The following is a 27,311-nucleotide window of genomic DNA, read 5'->3' as shown; positions in this document are numbered from 1 at the left end:
TCTTTTAAGTTTCTAAACGAATAAAGAAATATTTATATATAATATATATAAAATTAAAGATACTGTACAAAGGTCGATATCCTTACACTATTTAATTTATGTTTTGAATCCAAATGTTCTCATATCTTGACCCAAACCAATGCTGGGATCAAAAATTCCTCCGGGGAAATACCCACATTTTTTAAAGATATTCGAGCAATTAAAGTTTTTGAAATGACCCAAAGCCTCACAAATGTAAATAATCATATCTTTAGAGCTATTCTCAACATATGTTTTTTTAAGATGCCTTTTAAGGTAGCCAAATATGTACTCGATGGGATTATAAAAAGGAGCATATGCTGGTAAAAAGATGACATTAATACCTAATGATCGTAGGTACTCTACAATTGCCTTATGACAATGAATACGAGCGCCATCCATTATCAATGTACTATATTGTCCTGGGTGTCGTTTTACTACTCCACTCAACACAAATGAGCGAACGCAATCAAAAAATTTTTGCCGCGTGAAAGTACCTTCAGTGGAAAAGGTTTCAATAATCCCATTGCATCCCAAGAAACTTAACATTGAGCATCTAGGGCGCCTATTAAACTCCCCACGAAATATAAGTCGTTTTCCCAATGGTGCATAACCTTTAGTGCGAAGCATGCCACGGTTATCAAAAGATACTTCATCAAAAAACACCAGGTTGTGTATATCCCATTTTATGATGCTCATATCTGAATGAAATCGGTAGATATCTCGTTGCCGTAGTTGAATTGCTCGTCTTTCCAGTACTTTCCAGCTATAACCTTCTGCATGCAGGATCCGGCTGATCGAAGCAGTGCTGATAGACTTATGAAATGTCCTTTGAAATCGTTCTTTGGTTTCGTAGAGGTACAGAATAGGACAATTTCGGTACAAATCCACAATCCAAGACCTTTCCTTCGGGCCAAATTCCAAGTATACTTTTTCTCTTTCCTTTCGACTAAAATACTTATTTTCCTCATACAGCCGAATCCATTGAGAAATTGTGGAACGATGTTTAGCATAAATTTTAGCTAATGTAGACTTGTTGACGCCCAAATAATAATATCCGTAGAGACAGTGGTAAACGGTGTTAACGGAAGCATGACGACCAAAAACATTTTCGCGTATTCCGGCCATTTAGAGTTAGAGATCGCCACAAGAGAATTCACATACCTGTAAAAATTGTGTAAAAATTTCAATTCAGGATTATTAATGATCCATTTCTGAAGAAGTTTCATGGAATTATTTACCAATAAAATATTTAGAATCATCCGTATACAACATGTTTAGTTGAACTCGATTAGCAAATGAAAAAAAAACAAAACAACCTGACTTTTGACATTGCGTTTATCTCGCGGGTATCTTTTGAGCGCGTTATCACCGCCGCCCTATGCGGATTTTTCATAACCGCCGCAATATTCAAATGGGATTAAACTTTCTCGCAGGCTTGACTGACATCTCTTTGTTGCAATCCCTGTTGTGTTGAAAATATCTCCAAGTATAGTACCATTAGTAAAGTATACATTTGCTCAGCGATGAGGAATGTTAATTGTGCACATTCCTGTCTTATCTCTGAAGAGACTAAAAGCAAAACATCCCATATCAAGATAATTTTGCAACTCGACAGATTTATTGCATTTATCTGGTGGTCAAACAAAAGGAATGTAGGTAAGCTGATACACAAGCTACTTTATGAATGCGTTTCAAATTGCATTCACTGCTGAAATTAGAGATCCGATTTTTATTTCATTTTACTGAATTATGAAAGTGTTTCGGTTCTACTGTTTATATCTTCACTATTCCATCGCATGCGCAGAACATGTCACGAATCCTTAAGAGAAATATTAGATTTTGACTGGCGAAGCGTGAAACAATGTTATGGGACGCAAATTGGATAAATGTACGATAAAACATCTAAACTTTTCAATACATATATATTTTCCCTTAGATTTAAAATAATTTCAAGAAAATCGCAGTGCGATTTAACCAAATTCAACTAAATTTGAATTCATCTAAAAATACTCTTGGAGAGTGATTCTCCAATTTTGGTTGAGAGGTTTTAAATATTTTACGCTTTAACACCAGCTGTTGCCCAGAAAGGAATACAGGGGAAGCTTGGGTTTAATGTGTAAAAATTACTTTTTTGTGTATTTTTTAACATGCAAACAAAAAGACAACAGCTTCGAGAGCGCTTTCTAGTCAAGCCAAAGTTTTGACTGTAAACTGGTTCAAACTATACTCAAACCATTCAAACACAATTGATTAGTTTCAGTAGAAAATACAATGAAATGCCTGCCTCCCCTATTGTGATGCAATGGAAGCCGGAAATACTCTGAGAGTTGTGCGAGCAGCGGGTTTCCGTTGCAATGGGAATCCTTCCAGATCAGGAGAACCGTGTACGAATTTTCTCTATATTATGTCTTTTTTCGTACAACTCGTGAACATTACGCTTTTTGCAGTTGTGAAACTATGTTCTCGGTAACGAACTCTCCTACAAAAAGCAATAGTTGACTAACTTAGTTACATACAACGCGACATCATATCACTTTTACGAAGCAAGGAACAATTTTAGGTTTTAAAAAAGACTGTGAAAACCGGGGAAAATATCGAATTAGGTAGAGTTTTGTGAAAAGGAATTTTGTTCAGAACCATTTCACTTCCAGTTCGTGAATGTTAAATGTTTGATAAATCCTGTTACATCAATTTAAAATGTATGCTCTCACATCAACAAGCACTTGAAAATATTGATTACTTTGTGTGCTGACGCATGTGATCCGGCATTCGTAGTATCCGGAAAAGAAAATTGCTTTCAAAGGAGGCACGTTGGAGTAGCATAAAGTGCGAAATATGCCGTGAAAAGAAAAGTGATTGACATATCGGATGGCGTCAACGAAATGAGGGTGGAAAGCGCAAAAGTGGGGCTATAAGCACATCGAGAGATTTAATCTGTACGTAATATATTACATCCTATAAGAAATGTATTTTCTTTCGCTATATACATACATGTTGTGAGATTCGGAAAATTTTCGTTGAGCATTTCAATAGATTATACAAATCAGGATAATGAAACAGAAACGGAAACGAAAACTAATTAAGATCTTGCACATTGCAATTCGCAGGTCTGTTCAGCGGTTCTAAACTATTCTTCTCTTATCGTTTCAGAGTCTGAAATAAATGCAAACCGGCTATACGTATTCAGAGTATTGAAAAACAACAATGAAATATACAAGTTTTGCTAAACGTGCTATTCCAACAAAGTTGTTTAGATATAAATGTTATCCCTGCCTGAAGGCAATTGAATTATACAAGCAAAGTTTTCCGATAAGCTTCTTGCCGCAATGATTGTTACGCTTATAGTTATGCTCCACTCGATTGAAGCATTTCCTCCTTAATACTACAAGTAGTCCTACATCGACAACGAAACTTACTAGTGAATTGCAATAACATGGCAAAAGTTTTTGACTACCTTGCCGTTCTAACGCATAGAACCATATCAAGTGTGCGAGTGAGTGCGAAACTGATAGTGTGCTGTTTACTGATTATGGTGAATTCGAATATACTTGCACTGAAGTGTGTCTGCAATCCAACCGAGTGCGATATTATCAGAGCAGAAGATTGCCCCGGGAAAGGATACACAATCTGGGACCCTTGCAGGTAAGTTTACTAATTGGTTTTTACTATCCAGTTTGGTTCAGTCCTAATTAAAATTATAATTAATGTTTTTAATTCGTTATTGATAGTCAATTTTCGTAATTTAATTCGAAGTCGCAAAAATTTCACAAATTGTACTTTCCAGTTATCTTTTGAGATTGACACTACCGATTTCCAACAGTATAAACCGTTCACGTGTTATTACCTTTGATACTTTCAAAAAACTTTAACCAGTGACAACAACGTGCATATTTCAGTTCGGGCAAAATATTTGAATGCTTCTCTCCCAGCTTTGTACATTAGCATTTTCACGAGTTGCGAACGGGGGTGGAAAGAACTTAAGACTCATCATGAAAACTGACATGGTTCCATGCAAACCCAAACTAATTACATTGTTTCGATTTATAATTGCAAATGACTCAGAATTACATTAAACATGATGGGTTCCTTGTCGTTACTAATTAACTATCAAAATCAAATACAACTTTTATTATTGCTTGAAAGAAATCGGGACAACCTACTCGTTTAAGTAACGGTGTTGATATGTGTGAAAAAAGGATTCTGTGATGTAAAAATCAATTCTATCACCTGAGGATGAAAGTGGGAGCAATAAAAGATTAGGAGTCTGTACTGCCGCTTGCCACATATCTGCGAAAATTGCCGTGCTGAAAGAAAGCGGTTTAGGTAACGAATTGGTTTTATTCGGTGTACTTTCCGCACTAAACTCACGGTTACACCTGACGCTTCCCGGCCAAACTACGTCGTTAAAACTGTAATTCAAATTCAATCGCCATCGCTGGCAGAGAAAACTTTTTCGGAAACAGATGGGACAATTGCTTTCTCAACAGGTGTTAGAAAATATAAGTATATCGGTTCGAGGAAATTTCGCCTTTGCTTCCTTGCTACCATAGGATATATTAACATATATTCTAATGGTATCCTCTAACGGACGTCCCAACAGCATCGCAAATCGGAACAATTAGTCGAATTGTAATTAAGTCAATTAAAGTATTTCTAAGTTAGAAAATCAATTTAAAATACATTCTAATCCACAGTGGTGCATGGCAAAAGTTCAATGGTCATAAAAACGCTATAGTTGTTTCGATAAACTTTTGACAGTGAAGTACTTGCACTGTGTTTTATCGCTACTTTCCACGTCAACGAGTTTGGTTTGGTATGGAAATAAAACGTATTGCATACTTGCATACTAAAACTTTTTTCGTTTTACATTTGTATGATTCCAACGATTGTATTGTTAATATGCTTTTCATTCGTTTTGAATTTGTTTACTAGATAAATAAATATTCATGAATTACTTTGTGGAAATGATCAAGATATGTACCCTTTATCTTTTATTGCTACAAATTAAATAATGTATTGAAACAATCACTTTTATATACAATTTATGATAGCTTTATGACTATGGTACTTTATGAGAACACGATCAATCTTGCCCAGAGTACATGTTTGATTAATAAGGGTAAACGGGGTAACAACGCCCGCCGGGGTAAAACCGCCCACCATGGTTTTACAGGGCCTTGCTCAAATTGGTGTTAAATGTTGATGACAGTCATATTACTGAATGCGTACGCAATATTTTACAATACCTTGTACAGCAATATCGTGTAAACTATCGGAGAAATAAATAAAAACAGACTTTTCGTTATAATCGCTTCGTTTTTTATAACTTTGTTCCCGCAGAACTAAGGGTTTATTTTATTCAAAACGTTAAAACTTTTAGTAAATCCAACCCATATCGCATCTCTGATCCTGTCTTCATCCGACAGTACCTAAATTAGATAACTGTTCACGCAGTTTTGTTAAAATAAATAGTGAATTGTGTAAATCGCTCATTTGGGGGTAAAACCGCCCACAACGAACGGCGCAAGACCGTCGTGCATAATGCTAGTGCGATAAGGAGATTTTTAAAATAATTGTATAGTTTGGACCAAAGGATCTCAGATTTACATAAAACAATGTAAATGTGCTTAACTTGTAGCTGGTAGACTGTTTGGAAAAATCTAAATCGCCAAGTTTCCCTGCTGGCACTATGGACATTTTCTTGTTTTCTCGGATATAGCTTTTTTCAATAATTCCTCCTTCTTGGAACGAATATACTGGAATAAACACTTTTTTATGGAAATATAGCCAATTTTCTTAGCAATGCAAAAATAATATGTATCTGGTTTATCAATCAGAACAATTTGAAATGTCAAAAAATGACCCACCGGATCAATTGCAGGAACTTCAAAACCCGTATTGTTATATTTTGTCTTAAATCCTCTCTAGTCATTATAGATTGACTCCATGATGCCTAACCCGATCCATCTTGTTGTCTAAGGAAACTACACGGTATCAATTTCAAGACTGTTGGTACCAATATCACTGATATTCTTCCAATACGAGTGGTTGCCGGACACTCTTTTGAAATTGCGAATCTCGGGGAACCATGTATTGTTTGATGGCAAACTGATTCAATTTGTTTAAATTGGATAAATTTACGAATCCAATGCCACCAGTTTCGTTCAAATCGGTTGAATATTGTTAAAGTTATACGCTATGGCGGTTTTACCCCGTTAGTGGGCGTGTTTCACCCCGCATGGAAAAAATACTCTATTTTTTGGACGTGTTTCCAAATCGCAATAAAAAATAGAAAATCATTCAGATATTTATTTTTTTTATTTTTTACATGTAGGTAATAGATCAATTGTTCATTTAAAGCAGATAAATTAGAAATTGAGCTACAACTTTTTTTTACACAGGTGGTTTTGCTTAAGCGGGCGGTTTTGCCCCGCCTACCCTTACATACAACTACACAACTACAAGTCAATAATGGCACATTTTGGCACTTGTAGAGCACTTTGGACTTTCTTCTTCGATACACATATCTTTTTATTTCACAAAAAAGTTTCAGAACCGTGCTGAACCAGACACCTCCATCAATTTCAATTAAAAAGGAGACGCATAGTTATTTTTATAGATTATTGAAAAATAACTATGCGTCGCCATTTTTCGCTGAAATCGATGGAGGTGCCTGATTCAGTACGATTTTAAAAATTTTTGTGTAATATAAAAACTATAAAACTATTAACTTGCAACGCAAGATTCTTCATAAACGATAGTAAAATTTAAGAATGGCAATGAAAAAATCCTATAGGTACAGTCGAATAATATAATTGATTGACTTAGGGAAAGGAAGTGGCTAATGATTCAACTCGTAGTGTGTTTTTTCTTATTTCGAGATATAATTAACAAAAGGCGAATATCGCAAGTGTAAACAAAACGAGTGAGAATATTTTTTTACTGGACCAGCAGCATAGGAAAATCAACTCTTACCCGGTTTTTTTTTACGTTTGCGACATTTGCCCTTATGTTGATTTTATCTTTTAATTTATTTGAGAAAACCCGAATAGTTGATTGAAAAGCTTGAACCAAAAATTTATTTCTGAATTGTCTGCTTACTGCTAACAGTCAAAATAAAATCTTTCAACCTGCCGTTTGATGGCTAGATTGCACTTCCTAAACTTTCGTTGTTTTAACGCTAACAAAGTAGGTTAGCAACACAATTTTGGTCGTGAGCTTGTACACTTCAAAGCATTAGTTTTGATTAACGCTTTTGTGATTATTTCTAGGTTTATATGAATTTTTTCGTAAAGCTAATGATGAAAATTCTGATTGTAGTATTTTGCAAAGCAGGGAATGTGCGCTCTTCAGCGTTATTCTGACAGTTTTTCCATGGGTTAACTGTCATAATGATGCTGAAGAAGCGTTTAAGCAGAATTCTTTTTGTCCTTTTATATTGTCCGGTTTATCGAAAATAAATAAGAACCATAATAGCTATTTATTTGATACAGAAAACAGGAATACAGGAAGTACTTGCTTCAGTCTATGTTAAGAAAGATCAATCTTGTTTAGTTAAAAATGCTGATTTGCACTTTATGTTAGATTTTTTTTGTAAAAAGTAAACAAAATGCCTAACAAAAGAAAGCGTGAAACATGGTTGCTATGATAACTTTGTTATTATAATATAACACTTTGTCTCAGTATTCGATCATAGCTCAGGAATGAAAAATAACACTACCATCAAATATTAGCGACTAAAAGAATTGCTAAAAGCAAATCCTAGATACTAGATATCGAAGCTGGACCTTATTGTGTTTTCATACGACAGACTTCGCAGCCATTTGTACGAAGACAATAGTTGTGAATGACAATTTCGGGGTTAATGCCACGATCCTATTGAATCTAACAACCTCTCCCAGTCGAGAGTTGAACTTGCGAACGTCATGAAAATTTTGTGGAAAATTACTTGATTTTCACAACCAATTATGTTTAAGAAAACTTATTAACATAAGCACCGGATCAACTGCTTTTTAACATATCTGGCACGTTGTTGTACATTAGCTTTTTGATTGTATAGGTGTTGTAAATTAGCATCCAAAATTCAATTCAAATTCTTCGTGTCAGTTATCAGCTTCAAATAAGCATTGTCAGCACTACAAGAAAGTTAGCAGTAAACTAGCCGAATAATTTGCCAAAATAGCATTTAAGGTGACTTAAATGATAATTGATTTGAATTTGAATAGCATTGGTGATGCTTTGTTTACATGGGTAGCTCAGAAGTTAGCACTATACCGTCATCCGGGGATACTTGCAACACTTATGCGTACCGCGCTTTTGACAGCTCTAACGCATTTCTTTGTTAACACAACCATTTGTAGCTAATGCCGTTTAAAGAAGAAACATTTACCTATTGTTTAGTTAAGTTTAATCCATTATATCATTGTTTTGTTTGTTTTTGTACGATTGGAAAGTAATTTCACTTTCAGAGTAGAAATGGGAAAAATGGGTGAGCAAAGACAAAGACAAAGCATTTACATGAACTTGTATTTTTTCGATTAGTTCCTGTGCACAATTAATGCGTCATATTAGCTAACAAATAGTAAGTTTGTGCTTTGTTTATCTTTTGTACTTGGAGAAGAAACGATGATTTCGTGTTGTTACTTCTAATATGGTTCGGCGTGCAGCACTTGTAAAATAGATAATTATGGTAATAGACAGTATGTACAAATTAAGTTTGCATCTGTTCGTGGATAGTTTTTCCACTACCATCTCCAAAAAAATTAAAATTATGAAAAATTTTACGAGCCTTAAAACGGCCATTTGAAGTTTGCCTACATGCTGCATTTTCACCGAATATCTCTAAAAAATCTATAGACAAAATTGGGAAGCAAACATGCCTCTAGCATATCTTGTTTTACTGATAATATACTCAAAATGTCTAAACAATAGTTGTTTGCGATTTGAAATCAAATTCAAAATCATAAGAAACGCAAAATCAGAAAAGTGTTGCAAGTAACCCCGTTTACTGGGTAACTTGCAACACCCCTATTTTCGGTTCATTCTACAGATTCATTAAGTTGATATTTTTTCTCATAATCATAAATCAAAAGTACTGACCACTGTACAAGTTTTGGCTACTTACACTTGGTTCTAAATGGTACACTTCGAAAGTTACACCAAGTCAAAGTTCAAAAGTGTTGCAAGTATCCCCGGATGACGGTAGTGATTTTTTTTAACTAAAGGACCAATAAAAGTAGCAGAGTCTGGTTTATCTGGCTCTTCTTTTTTGTTGGTTATTTCTCCGTAATAACAGTGATATTTTAAATCCCTGATTCAGATCGTAAACACTTTTAATAGTGGTTTTATTATTATAGTATATTTTTGAGAATTTTTGTATATTAATAGATGCAACGGTTGATCATTAGATTTAGTTCGGAACATAACCACAGGTGGCGCTGCAAAATCTAAATCTTGAGCTATGGTTTCTTCGAAAAAGTTGTATATAATCTTTTTGAAAAAATATTTACTGAAGATGTCATTTTTGTACGTATCACAGTTTTTGAGATAATAGGCGTCACTTACGACGTACCCCCTTAAAATTAATGGTATATCAGTTTGTATATATTTAAAACTATACAATTTAGACTACAACAATGTTCTACAGATATGTGAATATCATAAAAATACACCATTTTGCTGAAGACCACGAGCCCTATCTTCAATTCAGACTGAGTTATTGACAGATTTGAGTGTAAAAAATGGCACATTTTGTGTAAAAAATGTAAGTGTATGTGTAAAAAAAGTGTAAAAAATGGCACAAAGGCTGAAAAGTTGCAAAATGTGGCAACTGAAGTACACGTATATAAACTGAAAGTACAGTTAAAACTGATTTTAAATTGTTTTGGGACATCGGAACATCTTATTGGTCGAGGCTCAAGGAACGAAAAAAATATCCGTCCTTTTGAAACGGGGCTACTTTGTCACTTTTTTTCGTAAATGGGAGTGATCGAGATTGCAGTACGTAGAATATATGTCCAATTGTCGTCTGTGCTAAGAAGTAAGGTGATAACACTAAAAATGAATGGGAAAATTTTGACTTTGAAACTTTTCGTTAATTTTCACTATTTATCAATTGAAATACAACGTTATACTAATAACCACACAATTGCTGCATCTTTTATAAATCAGGAATATTATCCTTCAAACGTTCATATTCATTATTTCGTAATGCTCGCCTGTGGTAAGACGTAGTGTTACTTATGAATTCTCGGAAAAGCGCGATGTTAGTTTTGGATAAATAACTTGCCCCTCGAATGACTAACAGGTACGACCAAATAAATAGCTTGACCGATTCCTATAAAATCCAAGTCTTTTTGGGTAATTTCGGTGATCAAACGAGTGAGATGACGATGAATCAGTTTGTATTCGCAACTCAGCCCAGCACAATGACAAAGTTAATAGGAAATGTCTCGAAGATAATCATAATCTTGATAAGGTGTTTAAAGTTGGGCGATCGCACAAGTATGTCAAATCCCAGATTCAGATTCTTCGTAGAAAGCCAATCGATTCAGCAATTATGAATGAGATGGACAGCCATTTTCGAAAGCAGAAACTATGGTGCGGTAGCTGTGCAAAGCCCATTATTTTTAAAGTATTATTTTTAAAGTAAAGTATTTAAAGTATTTTTAAAAATGTCCAGTGACAAAAACAAATTGAATATGCGCTAAACGCAGAAGGCTAGTTCATTTTAGAAGACATTATTACTATATATAGTTTCCTTGTGTCTGACTGTAACGCTAGATCTAAGCAAGCTGTTGAATAAAAAAATTTCTAGGCTCCAACATGCGTTGTGAAGGTAACAATGATTTCAGTCAGTGGGTGGGTGGGTGAAATAGGCAATTTGCCAAGCTGCCACATAGTGCGATACTGATTTTAACAAGTTCTGCGCTTGAATAAAAACATTTGATTTTAAAACAAATTTTTGAAGCAAACGTCAACCGTTTGAGATTCATGGAGCAATTTAAACAATGGATTTGACACGTGGTAATAAGGATAGCCAACGATTTAATCAAACTGCCAAGGTAGCGCATAATCAATATAAAGCGCGAAAACGCATATCCCGTTGAGTATTTTTATATTTACATTTACTTCTTTCGGAGTTCCTTACGAGAATGGTAGTTAAAACCCTTCCTGATTCAGGTGAATCAAACAGAGGTGATGTAGCGTGTTTTCTTAAATAGTCTGATGTTTTATCAAGGACACATGGTTGGTATTAAGTCAGATTGAACCAAGTGACAAAACCATGATTTCGAGAAAAACGTGTTCAAACTTTACTGTTCTGTATGGTTCATAGCTATCAATCGTTCGAAATCATCTTATAACTTTAGTTGTTTGAAACATTTAGGTGATCTGGTTAGAGTAAATATAGCTTAGAAAATTCTTGATTGTTTGCTATCATTAACTCATTTTTTTTTAAATTTTACGACTTGATCCGGTCTGATTTGACGCCGACCACATTGAAACTTTGATGATAAAAAAGCCAGAATTAATCCAAATGTGGTTTATGTGGAACGTATAGTTCCCTGATTTTGTTGTTAAGTCGATTTACGAACAAGATCTGAAATATCTCAATATAAAGTTACATAAATATTTAAGTTTTAAAGAATTTAGTAGAAGTAGCATTAGATATTTTGTTTAAGTGTTTCAAAAGTATTCTAATTTTTTATGAGACTGGGCCGCAAAAAAGCCGTTGAGATCTGAAATATCCAAGGATTTTGTATTGTATTGGCTCAATTTCAGGCAAATAACTAATCCTAAAGATTGTCCGGTTTACTAAAACGAAGAATGTTTTTATAGTTGCGGTCCAACGAGGAGTAGCGAATTAGATAGCAAGTGTCTACCCGGTATAATGCAATCAATATTTTCTGCAATTATATTTCAGGCGGGACAGATTTTAAATTTTGTATCGGTTCTAGAAATGACTACTTTTTTCAAAATGTTCTTCCTCGAGCAGCACGTTCTTTACCATTCGTAAATTTTTACCCATTTATCTGAGCCCGGTTTGCTTCGTTTGTAGTTAACACGTGTTTTAATTAATAGAAGGTTGCCAATTTTTGACTAATCAATTTTAATACGCGCTATTGAATCGTAAATCATAATACAATTTTCAAGGATACCAAAGTATCGTGGCTAGCCACGTCGGGTCAACCTAGTTTTAATATAACATCGAAAGATCCGCTATCTGAGAAGTTGTAATGAAGTAGTATTAATAATGATCGAAAGCAGAAGCTAGCCTAATATCCAACATGCTATTCAATCATACAAAGAATTCATCGACACAAAACGAATCATTGGAACTAGAAAACTCACATGCTGAAATATACCCACATGAACTAGAAAGAGTTCGTGCCTCCCTCGGTTCAATCCGAAATTGGTCTATCAGGATAACTTTTATAAAATTTACTACTATAAAATAACTAATTTATAAAATGGTTTGTACATTAATTTTTTTTAGCTATTTATTGTTTAATATGATTTCTTTTAATTTATTTATTTGACACGGTTTATTAAAACTTTAAATTTATTTTGTCTACAATGGCATTTAGGTTTTTTGTCGTTAATTTGTCTGTCAGGTTGCAACATATATTTTCAATCACGTCATTTCCTCGCTATGGTGCTGTTTAGTGTGATACTATAGAACATCTCTCCTCTCTTCTGGTTTTCTGGGACCACGTCATCTTTTGTTGCAGTTCCTTTCGAGGTACAAAATATAAAGGATTCAAGTTTTTATTACATTTTATACGTCAATCAAAATTTAGATTTGGGCCAGTGTCACAAAAAATGGAAGATTCTGTTTGATTATAACTCTACCAGTGCTGAATTGCTTTTGATTTCCACGAAGGTGGAAAACTCCAAATAAAAGTATTACATGAGGAGGAATACACGTTTTTTGATTTTTTAGCGTTTAGTTACTGTAAAAGATCATCTAGCGTGTAGGGCGCTATATCTCTGCATATTAGCGTTGGTAAGAGGAAATGCTTCCTCCCTGAAGTAATACCGATAAGGTGGTGCCAGGGGGGATTGAGGCTGGAGACTCGAGTAGGGTTTTAGTGGGTCTGGATCCTCACGCCCCAGTAGGGGGGTCGAGATACCAAACCCCACTCCCTGAGTTGTCTTCTCAGGTGTCTGATAGCAGATTTCCCTACTCGTTAAAAAAAAGAGGAAATGCTTATCAACTTAGGGACTGTATTGGCTCGTTTCATTATCCCTGATTTGTATTGTCAGTTATAATAAGTTCAAGTTGTTACGTAGTTTTCGAGTCGTAAATCTTGCATGTTCATAGTATTTTCGATATAAATTAAATTATTGTTGTATATGAGCACCATTGGCATTATATTAAATTTGTTGAAAAGGTATTTTTTATATCTTAATTTTCGTAATTACTGGTTTTACAAGAAAATTTTCGAATATCCAGGTTAGTCTCATATAACTGGTGCTTACATACTTACATGCAGGGACCGGATAAGGTTGCACCATGAGGAATAGCGTGCTGTTCCAAGTATGCTTTTTCCAGCCATCAATTTGCAATTTTCATCGGTCCTGGTCAATAACGGAGTAGCAGCACACGGGCACCCTATGCTTATGCTTATGCTTATGCTTTAGTTACTGTGAAAAATCATGTGAAATATTCTACTCTACAATGCATGATGCAATAGATATGAATTTTTGCAACTAGCAATGCATAACTCAAAACCAAAAAAATCCTATCGTAAAACTTTCATCACTATAAGATTGAGAGTTGACGCATAAGCAAATAATATTTGAAAAATTTCATACAGTTTTGCCATTTTTCCTTCATGCTCTTTACCACTACAGAAGGTTTTGTGAAAGCTATTTCCTGTTAGTTTTTGCTGAAGTTCTGAAATAAGCGATATCCGAGAAAATTGGAATGTTTTCTAGGAAAATATGACACCTCGAATTTCAAAAAAATATTGTTTTAGTTCTATTGTACATGAATGATGCACGTATTTAAAATTTCATAAAATAATTTGGAAAAATCCCGTGATATGAAAGAAAGTAACTGTAACATCCGAAAAAAATGTAATTAAAAAAACTCTAATGTTCATGTAAAGTAATCAACTAATAAAAGTGCTGCAAAATGCTTGCTAGGAATGAATAAATTTATAAGATTTTTTTTTGGTTTTCATTGCAGGTGTTGCAAAGTTTGTGCACGCACAATCGGAGAAGCATGCGGAGGCCCAGGAGATTTCTCTGGCACGTGCGAACCACATTTGAGCTGCGTTTCTAAAGCGCCCTTTGGAGGACCAGGAATTTGTTTGGGTAAGGAACACTGAATTTTCCAATTTTTAGCATGCTAGGCACTAACTATCTGCAGTTGAACTTTACTATTGCGCTTTATGTTAAAGTCACATTCTTAAGTAACTGAATTAAAATATAGCATGCTTTCGAACCAGCTTAGACTACACTCGCTGAATATTCCAGTACCTAATTTTTGAAATCGTTAGAAATTTGTAGAGCCTCAAATGTATCAACTAAGTTCGCACTAAACGTTTGTACTTACAGACTTGCCCAAACACGATAAGGAAGATCCGGAACACTATCAAAACTGTACCGAAAAAGTCACCGTTGAAACGGGATGTGAAATTGTGAACCGAAAATGTCGCTGTTGGGACACAATGCAGTTGTGTAAGAACAAATCTATCACCAAGTGGGAATTTGACAATTTAGAGGTGGGTTTATATCGACGATACTTTACGAAATTGCACGGAACTAATCCAAACGAAACACTCTACTATTACAGGAATGTCGGTTGAACGTGGCCAGCCTCGTTAAATCCGAACTGGACTTCGACGAAGACTACACCGTTCCTCCGAGAAATGCAGCAGGTAAGCATCGGCTCGTGACGTTTGTTAGAATATTATTTATGCCTACTAGCAATAACCGAATAATTGGAAGTTCAGTGACGATTAACAAGTTTTCGATATTTTCATTTCGTTTACTTCTCTTCAACAGGAAAATCTGCTTTGAAAAAAAGACTGTTGAAAGGAGAAATCCAGGTAAGAATCAAACTTTCATTTTTAAATTGAAATCTTTGAATTATTTGTCAGGGAGCAATTAGGCTAATACGTGGTTTTACGATCATAATACCGGCCAACAAAGTGTCAATTACATCTAGTGATACAAACTTGTAATTCTTCTGTTGATTTGAACCTGGTGGCAAAGCATTTACCAACTAATGAGAAAATTTTACTGTGTGTATTATGGTTTTGCTTGAAGCAATTAATTATCGATTTTTCAAAAATTTGCTATTTTTATTTTTCCCTGATCATTTCTTGGTGCAATCCCATATTAGGTAATAAACGCTCTACTTGTGCCTTTACGCTAAGTCACCGTTCGCCGCTAAAGTTTCCTTGATCCCGATTATACGATAAAATGGAGCCTTTTAGCACGGGGAAACAAAAATAAAATCGTCATGCACGGCGGAAGACCCGCATCGGAACAGACCAGACGCAGTCTAAACCTGTTAACGTGGCATAATGCGGTTCACGAATCAGCTCAGCAATACTGAGGATGGGGCAATCATCATCATCATAGTTCAACCTTCTAAGTCTTGTTCATAGTGTTTTATGGTCACAAACATTTGGTTCTGCACTCTCTTTAGTTTGTAATGTGTCATCAGCGACGCACGTTGATCTGTTTCTTCAAGTTTTAGTTTACAACATAGTACATATGTATATCGAAATTGCGAGCTTTCGGACCACCAATACCAGAATATACTTTTGTATGTGGAGGTAAAAATAGATTTCCGCAGCAAGTCGAAATTGTAAACATTGGTTGTTTTAGCAAAACGATATGATGACTTAAGCAGCTTTGATGCTTCTTGTGTTGGTGAAATATGACGATATAGACGGGTTTTGCTGTACTGTGACGGTGCAGATATTATTTCACCCGTTTAAACCATACAACGTTAACCAGCAGCGTGTGCATATAGTATGAGAAATAAAAACCCGCAATGTATAATTGGTTACAGGGCGATGTGTTCAAGTCCGTTCAAGTTTGTTCCTGTGTGGGAATATTGTGTGGCGACAGTAAGTGGCATGCGGCTCGACGAAGCAGTTGTTGGTTAGTTTTACTCTAGCAGTTGATACAACCAGACAAACGTACGATACGATACAACAGTAAAAACAAGAAGTGACGCGTAAGCTTATTTTATTTTGATTTGCAAACTGCAGTAATTTTCGGTCGAACTTTCCAAATATAAGTACCAGTACGTATTGAAATAAACAATCAACTCAAGTGCGACACATTTGCTAAAATTGTTACTGCCAAAACGATCGAACGTCGACACGGACTGGTATTGAATATTGCTTCTACAGATGGTTGTGTGCCTTTGATTTCGGTCGGGTTGTATGTAAAATTGATCAATGATGCTGATAAAAATAACGCATCGAAGCTTGCAAAGTACGCAGTTTGTGCATACAAAAGTGTTTATTGTCACAGTTTTCCTGTAGAGTGAAGCAGATGCACATTTCGTTAAATATTTCATCTTCCGAATAAGCTTTTCATATCAAACAGTGTCGAAATTTGCGTGTGATGTAAACAAACAAAGCAAGCAGTGCCTCGCGTTGACAGTTGTCGCTTCCCAGTTTCCTGCACGAAATAAAACAGTACATATTGATATATCATTTATCATTCGATTAGATGTAATAAAGAGTTGAAATGATCTAGAAAAGTGTCGCGTCAAGACAAACTCGGTGAAACGAACCGTCCATTGCACCCGCAGAACCGAACACACACACTCGCTAAGTTTATTATTATTGAAATGTTGTAACTCTAGGGTCACATTCCGGGTAAAACTAAAGTCGTACATGCCATTTACAGTGATTTCAATTAAACCCTGCCCAAGAGGAGCCCAGGAGCAATGAAAGTATTGATCATTTATGCGTTGCTAGTAGTTGTGCCGCAGGAAATCTTCACAGGTAATTGATGTCATAGTATCAATTGTTATCAAGGCAATCAGATAAAATTCAACCGAACAGGAAAAGAAAAACGAAACTCGACCGTATATCTAGTCTGTAGGTGATAACCAAACACGTCCTGCTTGCAAGTAAAACTTTGCGACGCCATTGCAAGGTGGACTAGAACAAATTTGTAATAACAAATTGAAATGAGAACGCGATGATATTCGCAAGTATGTCGGTGTGTTATCTTCTTCGCAACAAGCATTGATAAGACTGGGCTATAATAAATAATCAAAAACAGTAAATTTAGGTTTACGGCATTTCCTACTCTCTCCGATGCGTAGTGCGTGGACGTGCGTCTTAAAGTCAAACACATCCAGAAGAAGGTACCGACCGCCTGCCATGTATTATTTTAATCTGCATCATTTGGGCACGAGCATTACCTGCCTTGCAAGTTTTACTTTCGAACGTGTACAGCTATTAACAAAAAGGAATGAATATATCGGAGACTATAACATGCGTAACGACGGTGCACTAGATTTTCGATGCTTAAAAGCCTTGAAATGGGATATATTTGATGTTTTATGAAGTGTGCATAAAATGTGCTAATATTTAGTCATTTGATATTTATTACTTGCGACTAAACGTGTTCCTAGGTACACCTAGTTCAGTAAGTCTGTACCCATAAAATATACGCACTCGTATGTCCATTTTGGCTTATTATTCAGGGTAGCAGAATAAACCGATGAAATATCGAATTTAATCCATAAATTGCACAAAATTTTACTACACACTATTTTTAATTGACTATATTAATTGTTGTTTGATATATCGCATCAAAGATCAAGATTAAAATTGAATAACTACTTTCACATATTTTATACAGCTTGTACGTGAACTGTAAATATCTTCGCGCACCGAAAACAAAATCTGTCTCTCCATCTTTATTGTCACGGTCAGAAAATGATATCTGATAATGTGACAATATTTTTGATTGCTCGCCAGGTTTGAGAAATACAAACCGCAAAGAATTGAGGAGTCAATTAAAAAACAATTTTCTGTTATTTTATTAAATTTACAAAACTGCAATAATTCAGTAGTCAGTGAATAAAAACACATTTAGTTTGTTTACCTGCTAGTGAATCAAAACCAACAAAATCAACATGATTTTCACTTGAAATTAGCCATTAAGCAAAAAGTTGTATTATTAAAATTTAACATTCTATTGATTTTCATATACAAATAAGCTTACACCACACTCGGTTAATCCGTTTGTAAAATTCACCGGCAAACATTTCTTCTAGGTTAAAATTTAACTCACCACCCTCTAAAATGTGTTTGGTAGTTAAACTGAACTGCATGATGCAACAAACAGTAACAATTCCTAAAATAATGATTACATACCGATTCTGGTTGGTTGAAATGTATTTATATCTTGTCTTAACACGATATGTTACAAAAAAAATTGTAATAGGATACAACCCTAGTATTTTTTTTGCAATGCTCTTATCATGAATCCCGACCAACGAAAAAAAAAGAGGGCCATTGCGCGGCTGGTCGGATCGAAGATAGCATTCGTCGTTGCAAACGTTCTCGAATGCCACATCTTCAAATTACCTTTCAGATTTTTATTTTAAAAATACCTGTCACCATTGTGCGGTCATATTCGCCTCGATCCTCGCTGACGGCCAATTATGTGTTATGCGAAAGCAATTAACATTTGAATTTTACGTAGATTTTATCACCCTTAATGATGCACCTATAATAATTTATTTTACTCAGCTCAATAGCTGACGACGAAGGTTGCAAGTTTTCGTTTTAATGAGTGCTGATTGCATGAATATTTATTTCACTTTCTTTGACGTGTGTTCTTGAAGTTTAACAACATTTGGTCATCGCGGTGCCAACAATTGAATGGTCTAGCTGAAACATAACAGGGTTCTGGTTCTCGAACACACGGCAGATTATTTTTGTAAATTGGATCGTTCACTTCGGTTGCACCTAGTGTGTAATTTCGCTTTTATGTTTCAGCTGCAACGGAAATTTATGAAAGTTATATTGGAAAATAAAGAACTAAGGGATGTTGATGCAGCTGGAGACTAATTTGCTTTCAGTCTATAAAATGTTATCGTAATATTTTAAAGAAAGGTATTATATACCTTTTGAAAGGTATTATTGTTGCAGTTGAAAACCGTGATAACCGTCGCACAACGATTTTATTTTTGCTCTGTGTGTCGCAAGTAGTACGCTGTAATCGCACAGTGATCTGCTATAGTGCGCATTACTTGCGACTCACAGAATAAGAATAAACATAGGTCATAAGCATCCAGTCTGTACAGTTTTAACTGAAGACGTAGTAAAATAAATAAAACTGAATGTCGCACGTCGATTATTACGGGTTTCAACTGCAACAACAATATCGGTTGATCCATCTTGCTCGCTGCGCACCTCTTTTCCTAGTTCCTGTCGGGTCGTTATCGAAACCGTTTTCACTTGGTTATCATCCGACTTCTCTACAATATGTTCACCCCTCAACAGCCGGTTCTCCCAGCTGCTGGTGCAATTCACGGTTGTTCGCCTTGTCCACGACTCGCCACCCATCTGCACTCGACCGTAGATGATGCTTTTCTTTCAAAGAAACCAAAGGCGCGTTGGTCTTGCGATATCTCATGCCTTGTGGCCTTAGAGGACTACCGCGGTATACCGGTTATATCTATGTTTTGTAGATTTTTGTCAACTTCGTGGTGTGACGAACTTTATTAGACTGCAGCGTCCTTCAGAGTCCCAAGTAAGCACGGTTTCCTAATGTGTTTCTCTGCTGGTGTCAAGTGTCATTATCGGCAGTCCAAATACTCGATATCGACACCGTCAATCGGAGTTCTGGGTGGAAGTTTAATGAGTCTAATTCTACTTGCTTCAAAAACTCAAAATTGCAGGCGTCGATGTCGATATCGTCTGCACATTACGTAAAGCTGGTCTAACTTCTGTAAAACCGTACCACTGTTTTATCTATCCCCGCACTTATGGACACACTTTCTAATGCAATATTAAACACCAGGCCGAAACCCAGAAATTGAAGAAGAAAACTTTTCCAAATTAAATTCTACTATATGTTTATTTCTACAGTTTTTTTGGAAATCCGTGTTCGTGCATAATGAATCTTCCATAGCCATAGATTATAGCTGAAATGACACTGACCGTCGATATCTTGCAATGGAAACATAACGGAACGAAACGTCAGCCGTGATTGCAAGCATTTTCAATGCGCGCATTCACACGAGTACTTTGAGGTTCCGAACTCGTGGGAATGCGCACCAGCTCCAGCAAGCTCGTCGTCGTATTTCTTAATAATTGCTCATCGGAATGCTCTATTTGGTCGATAATTAGTCGATACCAGTAGCTTTATTGCTTTTTAACATTGTTTCTCCTCAAGATCCTAAAGACCGATGACTAGGAAACGGTCATCGGTTATACCTATTGCTAGGTCTATCACCGTACCGCCTTTGTTCACTACTACTTCTATTTTTCGACCATCTTACACTCACTCATGAGAAGGTTTCCCTCCAAAGGCACATAGCCTTGGTGTTAAGCTTTACTAAGAACTTCTGTTCGAAATTAGCTTTCGTACAGTTTTGCAACATCGTGATGTGCTCTTCAAGTATTTCTCCTCCACCACCAACTACATGAATTCGCTATCAAACCACTTAAGTCTTTGGTTCTTCGGAGGCGTCGTAACTAGTAAAGCCTAGCTAAAAGTTATTCTGAACGCATAGAACAACCTATAATTCGGGACTAGTGTCGCAAAAAGCCATAAATGACTAGATTGCAGTATTTTTATTCCGCTTTAAGTTACATAGAATAACATCATCAGTGTTGAAAAATTCATACCAGTAAAAACTTCAAGCACATGAAATTTCAACCTTGATCACAAGCGCGAAACTCCCATATGAATTACTCTCGCTATTATACGCAATGTCTCTGTTGCTATGCTATGTGAACCAAATTCAGCTGTGAGCATTTTGCTTAATTCTTCCGCAGCCGGCATTTCATACAACGAACCATAGAGCAAAAGAGAATCTACCGTCAAAGAAAACATCAGCAGCGAAAAATGCAGCACACATTCATAAACTAAGATGGCAAATATATTGGCAAAGATGGCAAATATATTCTTACATTTTTCCTTCGCGGGAATCGACATATTCTTAACTATAAAATAACAAGGCTAATAAGAATTAGATTAACATGTAATTTAAATGTGCGTTTTAGTTTAACTTTGCGATTTATTTAGAGATTAATTCCCTCACGTTCACTCACAGCTGCGTATCACACGAGAGAATGCCTATGCTGTTCAACAAGGAATTTGTATGAAAATGTGCATAGCTCCGGGTAGCAGTTGAAGCAAAGCAGAATGTGATCAAGCGGGAAAAAATACGTGTGAGTTTTGTTCTTCTTGCTATGAAAACAAAAAAACGCGTGATTTTTTTCTGCATAGGATCAAGCTAACATAATTCACAGTTGATTTTAATTTTTGATGTGTTTTGAGATTTTGAGTTTTTACCATCACTGAACATCATTACATTTACACTCAAGTCTTTTTTTACACGGTTTGTTTTTCCCATTACTCAAGAACGGTACAACTGAGGGACCATTTGCAAACTACGTGAGGAATGTCGGGCCTCTCCCGAATGTATTGAGATATAAATGAATGGTTGCTAAGTTGCCCTGTTCTTGATAATCGAAAAAACAAACCGTGTAAAAAAAGTACTTGAGTGTATGTGATTCTGTTAAACTCTAGAACTTTTTTCTAAATAAAACTCATCATACCCTGCCCCGTTGAAGATACGACTGACTCAGCATGTTTCTTCCACTTTCTTTAGCACTGTAGACGGTATCCCCGTTTCGTCGCAGTATTTGTTTGACAATTATCCAAAATGTTTCAGTAGGTCGAAACTCCGGACAAGTTAGAGGGTTCATCTCTTTTGGTATGCATTCGATATTGTAAGCTGCATACCACTCTAGCATCACTTTAGATCAGGTCAGAATATAACGTTACCTTTATGTTTACAAATGAATGACAAAATCCGTTTCTTTAACCATTTTTCCATGTATGGCCCAGTTCAAAAATTCAGTCTTGAGTTGCGAGGTAAATTTTTGGTCGGGAAGTATCTTGAAATCCATTTTTACGTAGGCTTCGTCGTCCATCCGTTAAATTTCATCAAACCTTGCTCGTACAAACGCCCTGCACGCTTCTTGGCTAGCAAATTAGGTTCTTCGTGGCTACCTGCATTCTCTTTAAAACCCTTCAGAACATATAAAGACTGTTGATTTTGATATTTTGAGTACTTTAGCAAACTTTAATTTAGACCACGCTGGATTCTTTGGTGATTTTTTACGTCGTTCGAGCTCCATTCTGTACTGCTCCGCAACGTGGTGTAATATTTTGACGAAACTTGTATTTACCAGTTGCTCTTCATAAACACGCAAACAAAGTTATGTCAAATAGTTTCGGTTCCTACCACGAGAAGCATGCCGGTGACGGTGAAAAGTGATCAATTTTGCCTGAATTTACGGAAGTTTAATTACTTTTGTGTGTAATGACCTAACTATAGTTTTTTATTACGTGAATGTCCCAGATACAAAACGCTTGTTAATGCGTTTAAGTTTTTATTAGCGCTCACCTTATGATTAGTAACTAACTGTTGTTCTTTGACAAATCACCGCTAAGTTGAATCCGTTGTCCAGTTCATAGTTAATATCTAGAATCTTTATTAAAATACCATGATCGGATTATTTGATTGTCGAATTGATGAAAGGTCCGAACACGGTTTCGGTGAGGATCTGAAACGACGATGAGCTGTGTTTGGTTTGTTTTGCATAATTTCCTCGGCTAAGCTTTGACAGCTCTTCAAGATTGCTATCGATCAAGGTGGGCGCTGATTCAAGACTCTTCAAGCCGGGCAAACATATTTAATACCCGAGTAAAAATACATCACATTATTGAAATAGTTTAATTAAATCCAAATAAAATGAAATGTTTTTGCCGGTCAAACAAACTACGCACGATTTCCAAATATTTTGCCAAATCGTGCCCAATATTATAGGTTGGGCAGAACGTGCTACGCATTGCGAGCTATGTGATACGATAGAATTGCAATACGTTAATTTAAAATATATTTAATTTCAATATCCAAAGTTTGCTATCATCTGAGTGCCTCTGTGCAAAATTTTCCATTTGCTCCTCTTCTGAAGGTGAGTTTCACATTTTCACAACGCTCCGAAATTTCTGCCGGCCGGCGATGTCATCGGTACCGGGGATGTTCTAAATTCGATACCAAATTGTGTGGTCATCAAGTATCCACGAGTAATATTGTACAACAGGCTGCAATTGACGGTGACGTTTCTAAAAGCATCTTGTTGCCTATTTGCGTAGACTATCTCCACAAGCGAACGATAACGTCAGCATCGGTGTACTTCAAATCCAAGCCATAATTCATACTCTCAGGGCTTGATAGCTGACGCTTTTTGCTTACATCTAATGCTGAAACGACAATCCTGTAATTCATACGGTGCATTATCGACAGTAGTACTTGCAAGAACCAACACGTTCATGTAGGTTTTTTTGTTCTTCAAAAGATTTGTTCAAGGAAATACTTGTTGACGTCAATTTCGAAGTGCAATCTACTTGCAAATGCAATTGAAAATTCCATCAGGTGATGGCATGTGGTATGAGGCCAAACGAACGGCAAGATTAAATGGCACTGCCTACCATCCGTCTGGCAGTTAGACAACAGGACCAGTTCAAGCCGAAGTGTAGAATAGAAAATTATAAGCATTCTACTGTGAAATTCCACTTAACATTCTATGGCGATGAGTCTAGTCTTATAACGTGTGCCTCTTACGGCGGTAGTTTTCGCTTTCATTTTCCTCTCATGTTCATGATGTAATAATAAAATTTTTACTCCGTTTATCTTCGTCTGCATTTCGTACAATGAACATTGCCATTGATTATGGTGCCAGCGGAGATAATGTCGGTTCAAGCGAGATGCGCCCTTTGCAGCGAGACCACTTGAGCAAATGAATAGTGTGTCGAAAAGTAACTTCGTTTGGGTACGATTGCATTGACAAAAATAAAAATGTTTATTCACGACCGCAGAAAAAATAGCGAAGCTCCGTTTTTTCCGGGTTTCCCAGTTCCGCCGGCAATGTTCGATCGTTCCATGGAACCGAAAGCGTTAATTGTGGTTACAATGTGGAAAAATCGATTTTTTCGTATTCACGTTTTTTCACCACCACTCGATAGAGCTACATACATCGGTTACAACGGTATGTACCTAAAGCAAAAAGTAGCAAATAGCACAGCAGGATACTATGGTTCGGTAATCTGTTTTTTTAGGTGTATCGAATTGGAATCGTTCCGCTAAAACCACCGTTTAATCCTTTGAGCAACTTCAAAAAACCAGAAAAAAAACTATGCACATATTTACGATTGGAATTACAATTTTCATCAAAGAGAGCACTTTGATCATGCCCTAGGACAATCCGTAGTAAATCATCCAAAGTCGGGAACATTGTTTTTGGTAATATTGCCAATGAAAATATACGCATGGTAGAACGCAGAACTTTAAAAAAGGCATTGAAAAAATTTGTTTTTCACCGATGGTGCTTTTTCAATCCATTATGATAAAAGCAGTCTTTCTCTATGAATTCAAAAAAGCATCAAGAGAAACAAATAAGCGTTCGACAATGAATCATTGCATTCAGAAAAGGTCATAAAAATCTTTTATCTTTTTTTCAGAAATTTATGTTGATTTTCTGCATTGTATTCTTGAAGTGATTATTTTGATGTATTGCACTTCTTTTGTGCTACATAAGTATCATTTTCAGCGATTTATGCTTTTGTGTTTCAGTTTGAAACATTTATTAGCACTTCGATCTAGCAGGATGTTAATAATCGTAAAGTGTGAGAGGCAGACGTTAGATCAATAATATTAATTGTCCGGATAAAAATCCTAAACAGATGCATGAATGAAAAGTTCCCGTGTAAAACTTTCCAAAAATGAAATTGAATCGCGCAAGCGATTCCCTTTCCTTTTTTCCATTAAACTAACAGTTTGAATAGAAGGTTATTTCCTCGGCTTTTTCAAGTGACTTTTTGTGTTCACTCTCGAACGGAACTCACGATTTCCGATGGGCAATTGTGCGACTCTCGTCTGTCAACGGGAACTTTCCGAACTGGTTCCACACTGTAGTACATACATGATACATCAGCATGCTGGCGGAAGTCAAACGGAACACAGTCAAACGTTGAATTTGGAAATGAAAACAGCATCCATGCCAAACGCATTCCATTCTCCGATGCATTCGGAAATTCCTTTTCAAGTGCGGTAAATAAATCTTCCCGATACCGGGGCGATGTAACAAATTGCTTGAGGAAACTGAAAATTCAACCGTCAGCAGCACTGTTAAGAGGATTCCATTCATTTCCACTGCGGAGCGTCAGGAAACCACGAGGATAGACAAATCAAATCGCATTGCTCAAATATTTGAGCTATGCAAAAAATACAGTAATCATCTGTGCATCTCTATGGGTGGTGGGTCAGAGATAAAAAGTTGCTCCCGCTTCGCGCGTTATAGTGTGGTTAAGCACGTTCTATCCAAGTAAATACCAGAATAAATGCATTCAATTTTCTTCTCACTGACAGCAACTTTTTCATTGCACTATGCATGAAGGATTAACACGTGCTTGTCTGTTTTGCTATAGTTTTTCGGTTTTCTACTATGAATGTTCGTGAACTTAAAATATAGCTGTATTTTGAAATGTCATAATGGATGCAACTTTTCGTGTAGTAAAAAAAATCAACATGACATGCAAACTGGCGTTCAGGTAATTAACAACATATGTATACGGGTGTTTTTCGGCTGTTAAAATATTCTACTCTGCTTGGTTCGTAGGGAAGCTACCTCTATTTGCCATTCGGCTACAAAACTTTATATATTATGCATGATTCTAGAGCTTTATCAACAATGCATGGAAGGCAATTTGTTAACTTGAATTAACTCTCTCTTCTAAAATGGGCAAAGACTTGCTGCCAAGATCGAGTTCTACCGATGAGTTCAATAAATTTTTAACTAAGTTAATTATAGGATCCACTTGTTCGGCACTAAAATCGAGCAAATTTTCTACAGCTCTTTACATCGTTAAAATGGACAAGACGATGCTAATATGCTTTGATGGCAAATCGTCATAGAGCGGACGTTTATTGTTCTGGCACTAGTTCTGGCTCTAAAACTGCGAACGAGACTTACACAGGTTTCAGGTAGCATCAATTTGCTCGTCAAGCAATTTTACCGACTTGCAATTGGAAGGATATCAAGAAACAGGGTAAAGAAAATTGTTTGATGAGACATGTGGTTGTTTCATCCAAATGTTTTAACAACGGGTTCGAGTCTTTTTCAGCAATAAAAGCGTTGTTTTTTTACTGATGAGAAGGATCAACAGTAATGCTTTAATCGCCTGTATATAACATACATGTAAACTGTTCCAAGAGGGACATAATTGAATCTTCTAGGATTCTTCTTACACATCAACGCTTGAGAAATACTATATTTCTTATTAGCTTTTCCCAGGTGAAACATTATAGCAAGGCTGTGAACACATTAGGGTGTATCAATGGTAAATTAGTTATGAAAGTTATGATCGTCGGATCGGATAATCATCGGATTTTATGTTTATCACGTGGTGTTTGTCTGTCGTAGCTGTTCGTTCCTCTATATTTATGCATACAATAAATTATGTAGAAGCGCCTCTTCATTCAAGCTAGTAAATTGTATTTTTTATTAGCAATTTATGTTGAATGTAACAGAGTTGGTTGAAGAACTTGAAATTCGTGGCTGGCGTCATATCAACAAATTTTACCAGTTTATTGTACACTCAGTTGCACCACAAGGCAGTCCCTTTGGACCATTGTTGTTCACAATTCTGATGAAAAAAGCTATCTGAAGCTACCCTCCATGCAATTATTCCGATTTACGCAAATAATTTATAAATCTTTTTCCTGTTATGTTCAAAGCTGCCAGGATGTCAACTGTCGAATCTAATAACAATTTAAAAGCCAAATTCTTGTTTCGCTTAGTCGATTTTTTTACGCATTGCACAGTGGCGATTTTTTGACGTAGGATCACGTGTAGGCAAGGGTGTAAAATCAAGACCTAAGAAATGAAGGAGTGGTCTGGTTTTGAACGTTTAGAGCTCTTTTATTTTAACGCATAACGCATCAATCGAAATTCAAAATTTCTGCATCAATCGATTAGAAATTCTACTAATTG

General features: G+C 36.1%; 3 protein-coding genes across 6 annotated transcripts in view; 2 read left to right on the top strand and 1 right to left on the bottom strand.

Moving 5' to 3' along the window:
* Positions 1-96: 96 nt before the first annotated feature.
* On the bottom strand, positions 97-1,146 carry LOC128737979 (uncharacterized). The gene has a single exon (XM_053832772.1). It carries the CDS (start codon positions 1,144-1,146, stop codon positions 97-99), a length of 1,050 nt encoding a protein of 349 aa, XP_053688747.1.
* A 2,308-nt stretch (positions 1,147-3,454) lies between these two features.
* Positions 3,455-15,215, top strand: LOC128738907 (cysteine-rich motor neuron 1 protein). Its single transcript, XM_053834385.1, has 6 exons — positions 3,455-3,663; positions 14,216-14,343; positions 14,587-14,753; positions 14,825-14,909; positions 15,037-15,080; positions 15,132-15,215. Exons 1-6 carry the CDS (start codon positions 3,455-3,457, stop codon positions 15,213-15,215), a joined length of 717 nt encoding a protein of 238 aa, XP_053690360.1.
* Positions 15,216-16,135: 920 nt separating this feature from the next.
* Positions 16,136-27,311, top strand: part of LOC128733972 (cysteine-rich motor neuron 1 protein-like) — a 28,479-nt gene continuing 17,303 nt past the window's right edge. Inside the window, exons 1-2 of one of the 4 annotated variants that reach the window (XM_053827897.1) lie at positions 16,136-16,222; positions 16,906-17,003. In XM_053827897.1, the coding sequence (XP_053683872.1) occupies positions 16,946-17,003 (58 nt within the window). In that variant the 5' untranslated portion in view covers positions 16,136-16,222; positions 16,906-16,945. Of the gene's footprint in view, positions 17,004-27,311 lie in introns of all 4 variants that reach the window. The other 3 variants (XM_053827898.1, XM_053827899.1, XM_053827896.1) reach the window with 3 other exon arrangements.

This window comes from Sabethes cyaneus, chromosome 2, assembly GCF_943734655.1.
Source record: "Sabethes cyaneus chromosome 2, idSabCyanKW18_F2, whole genome shotgun sequence".
Taxonomy (NCBI): Eukaryota; Metazoa; Arthropoda; class Insecta; order Diptera; family Culicidae; genus Sabethes; species Sabethes cyaneus.
This window is presented reverse-complemented; position numbering and strand designations above follow the sequence as displayed.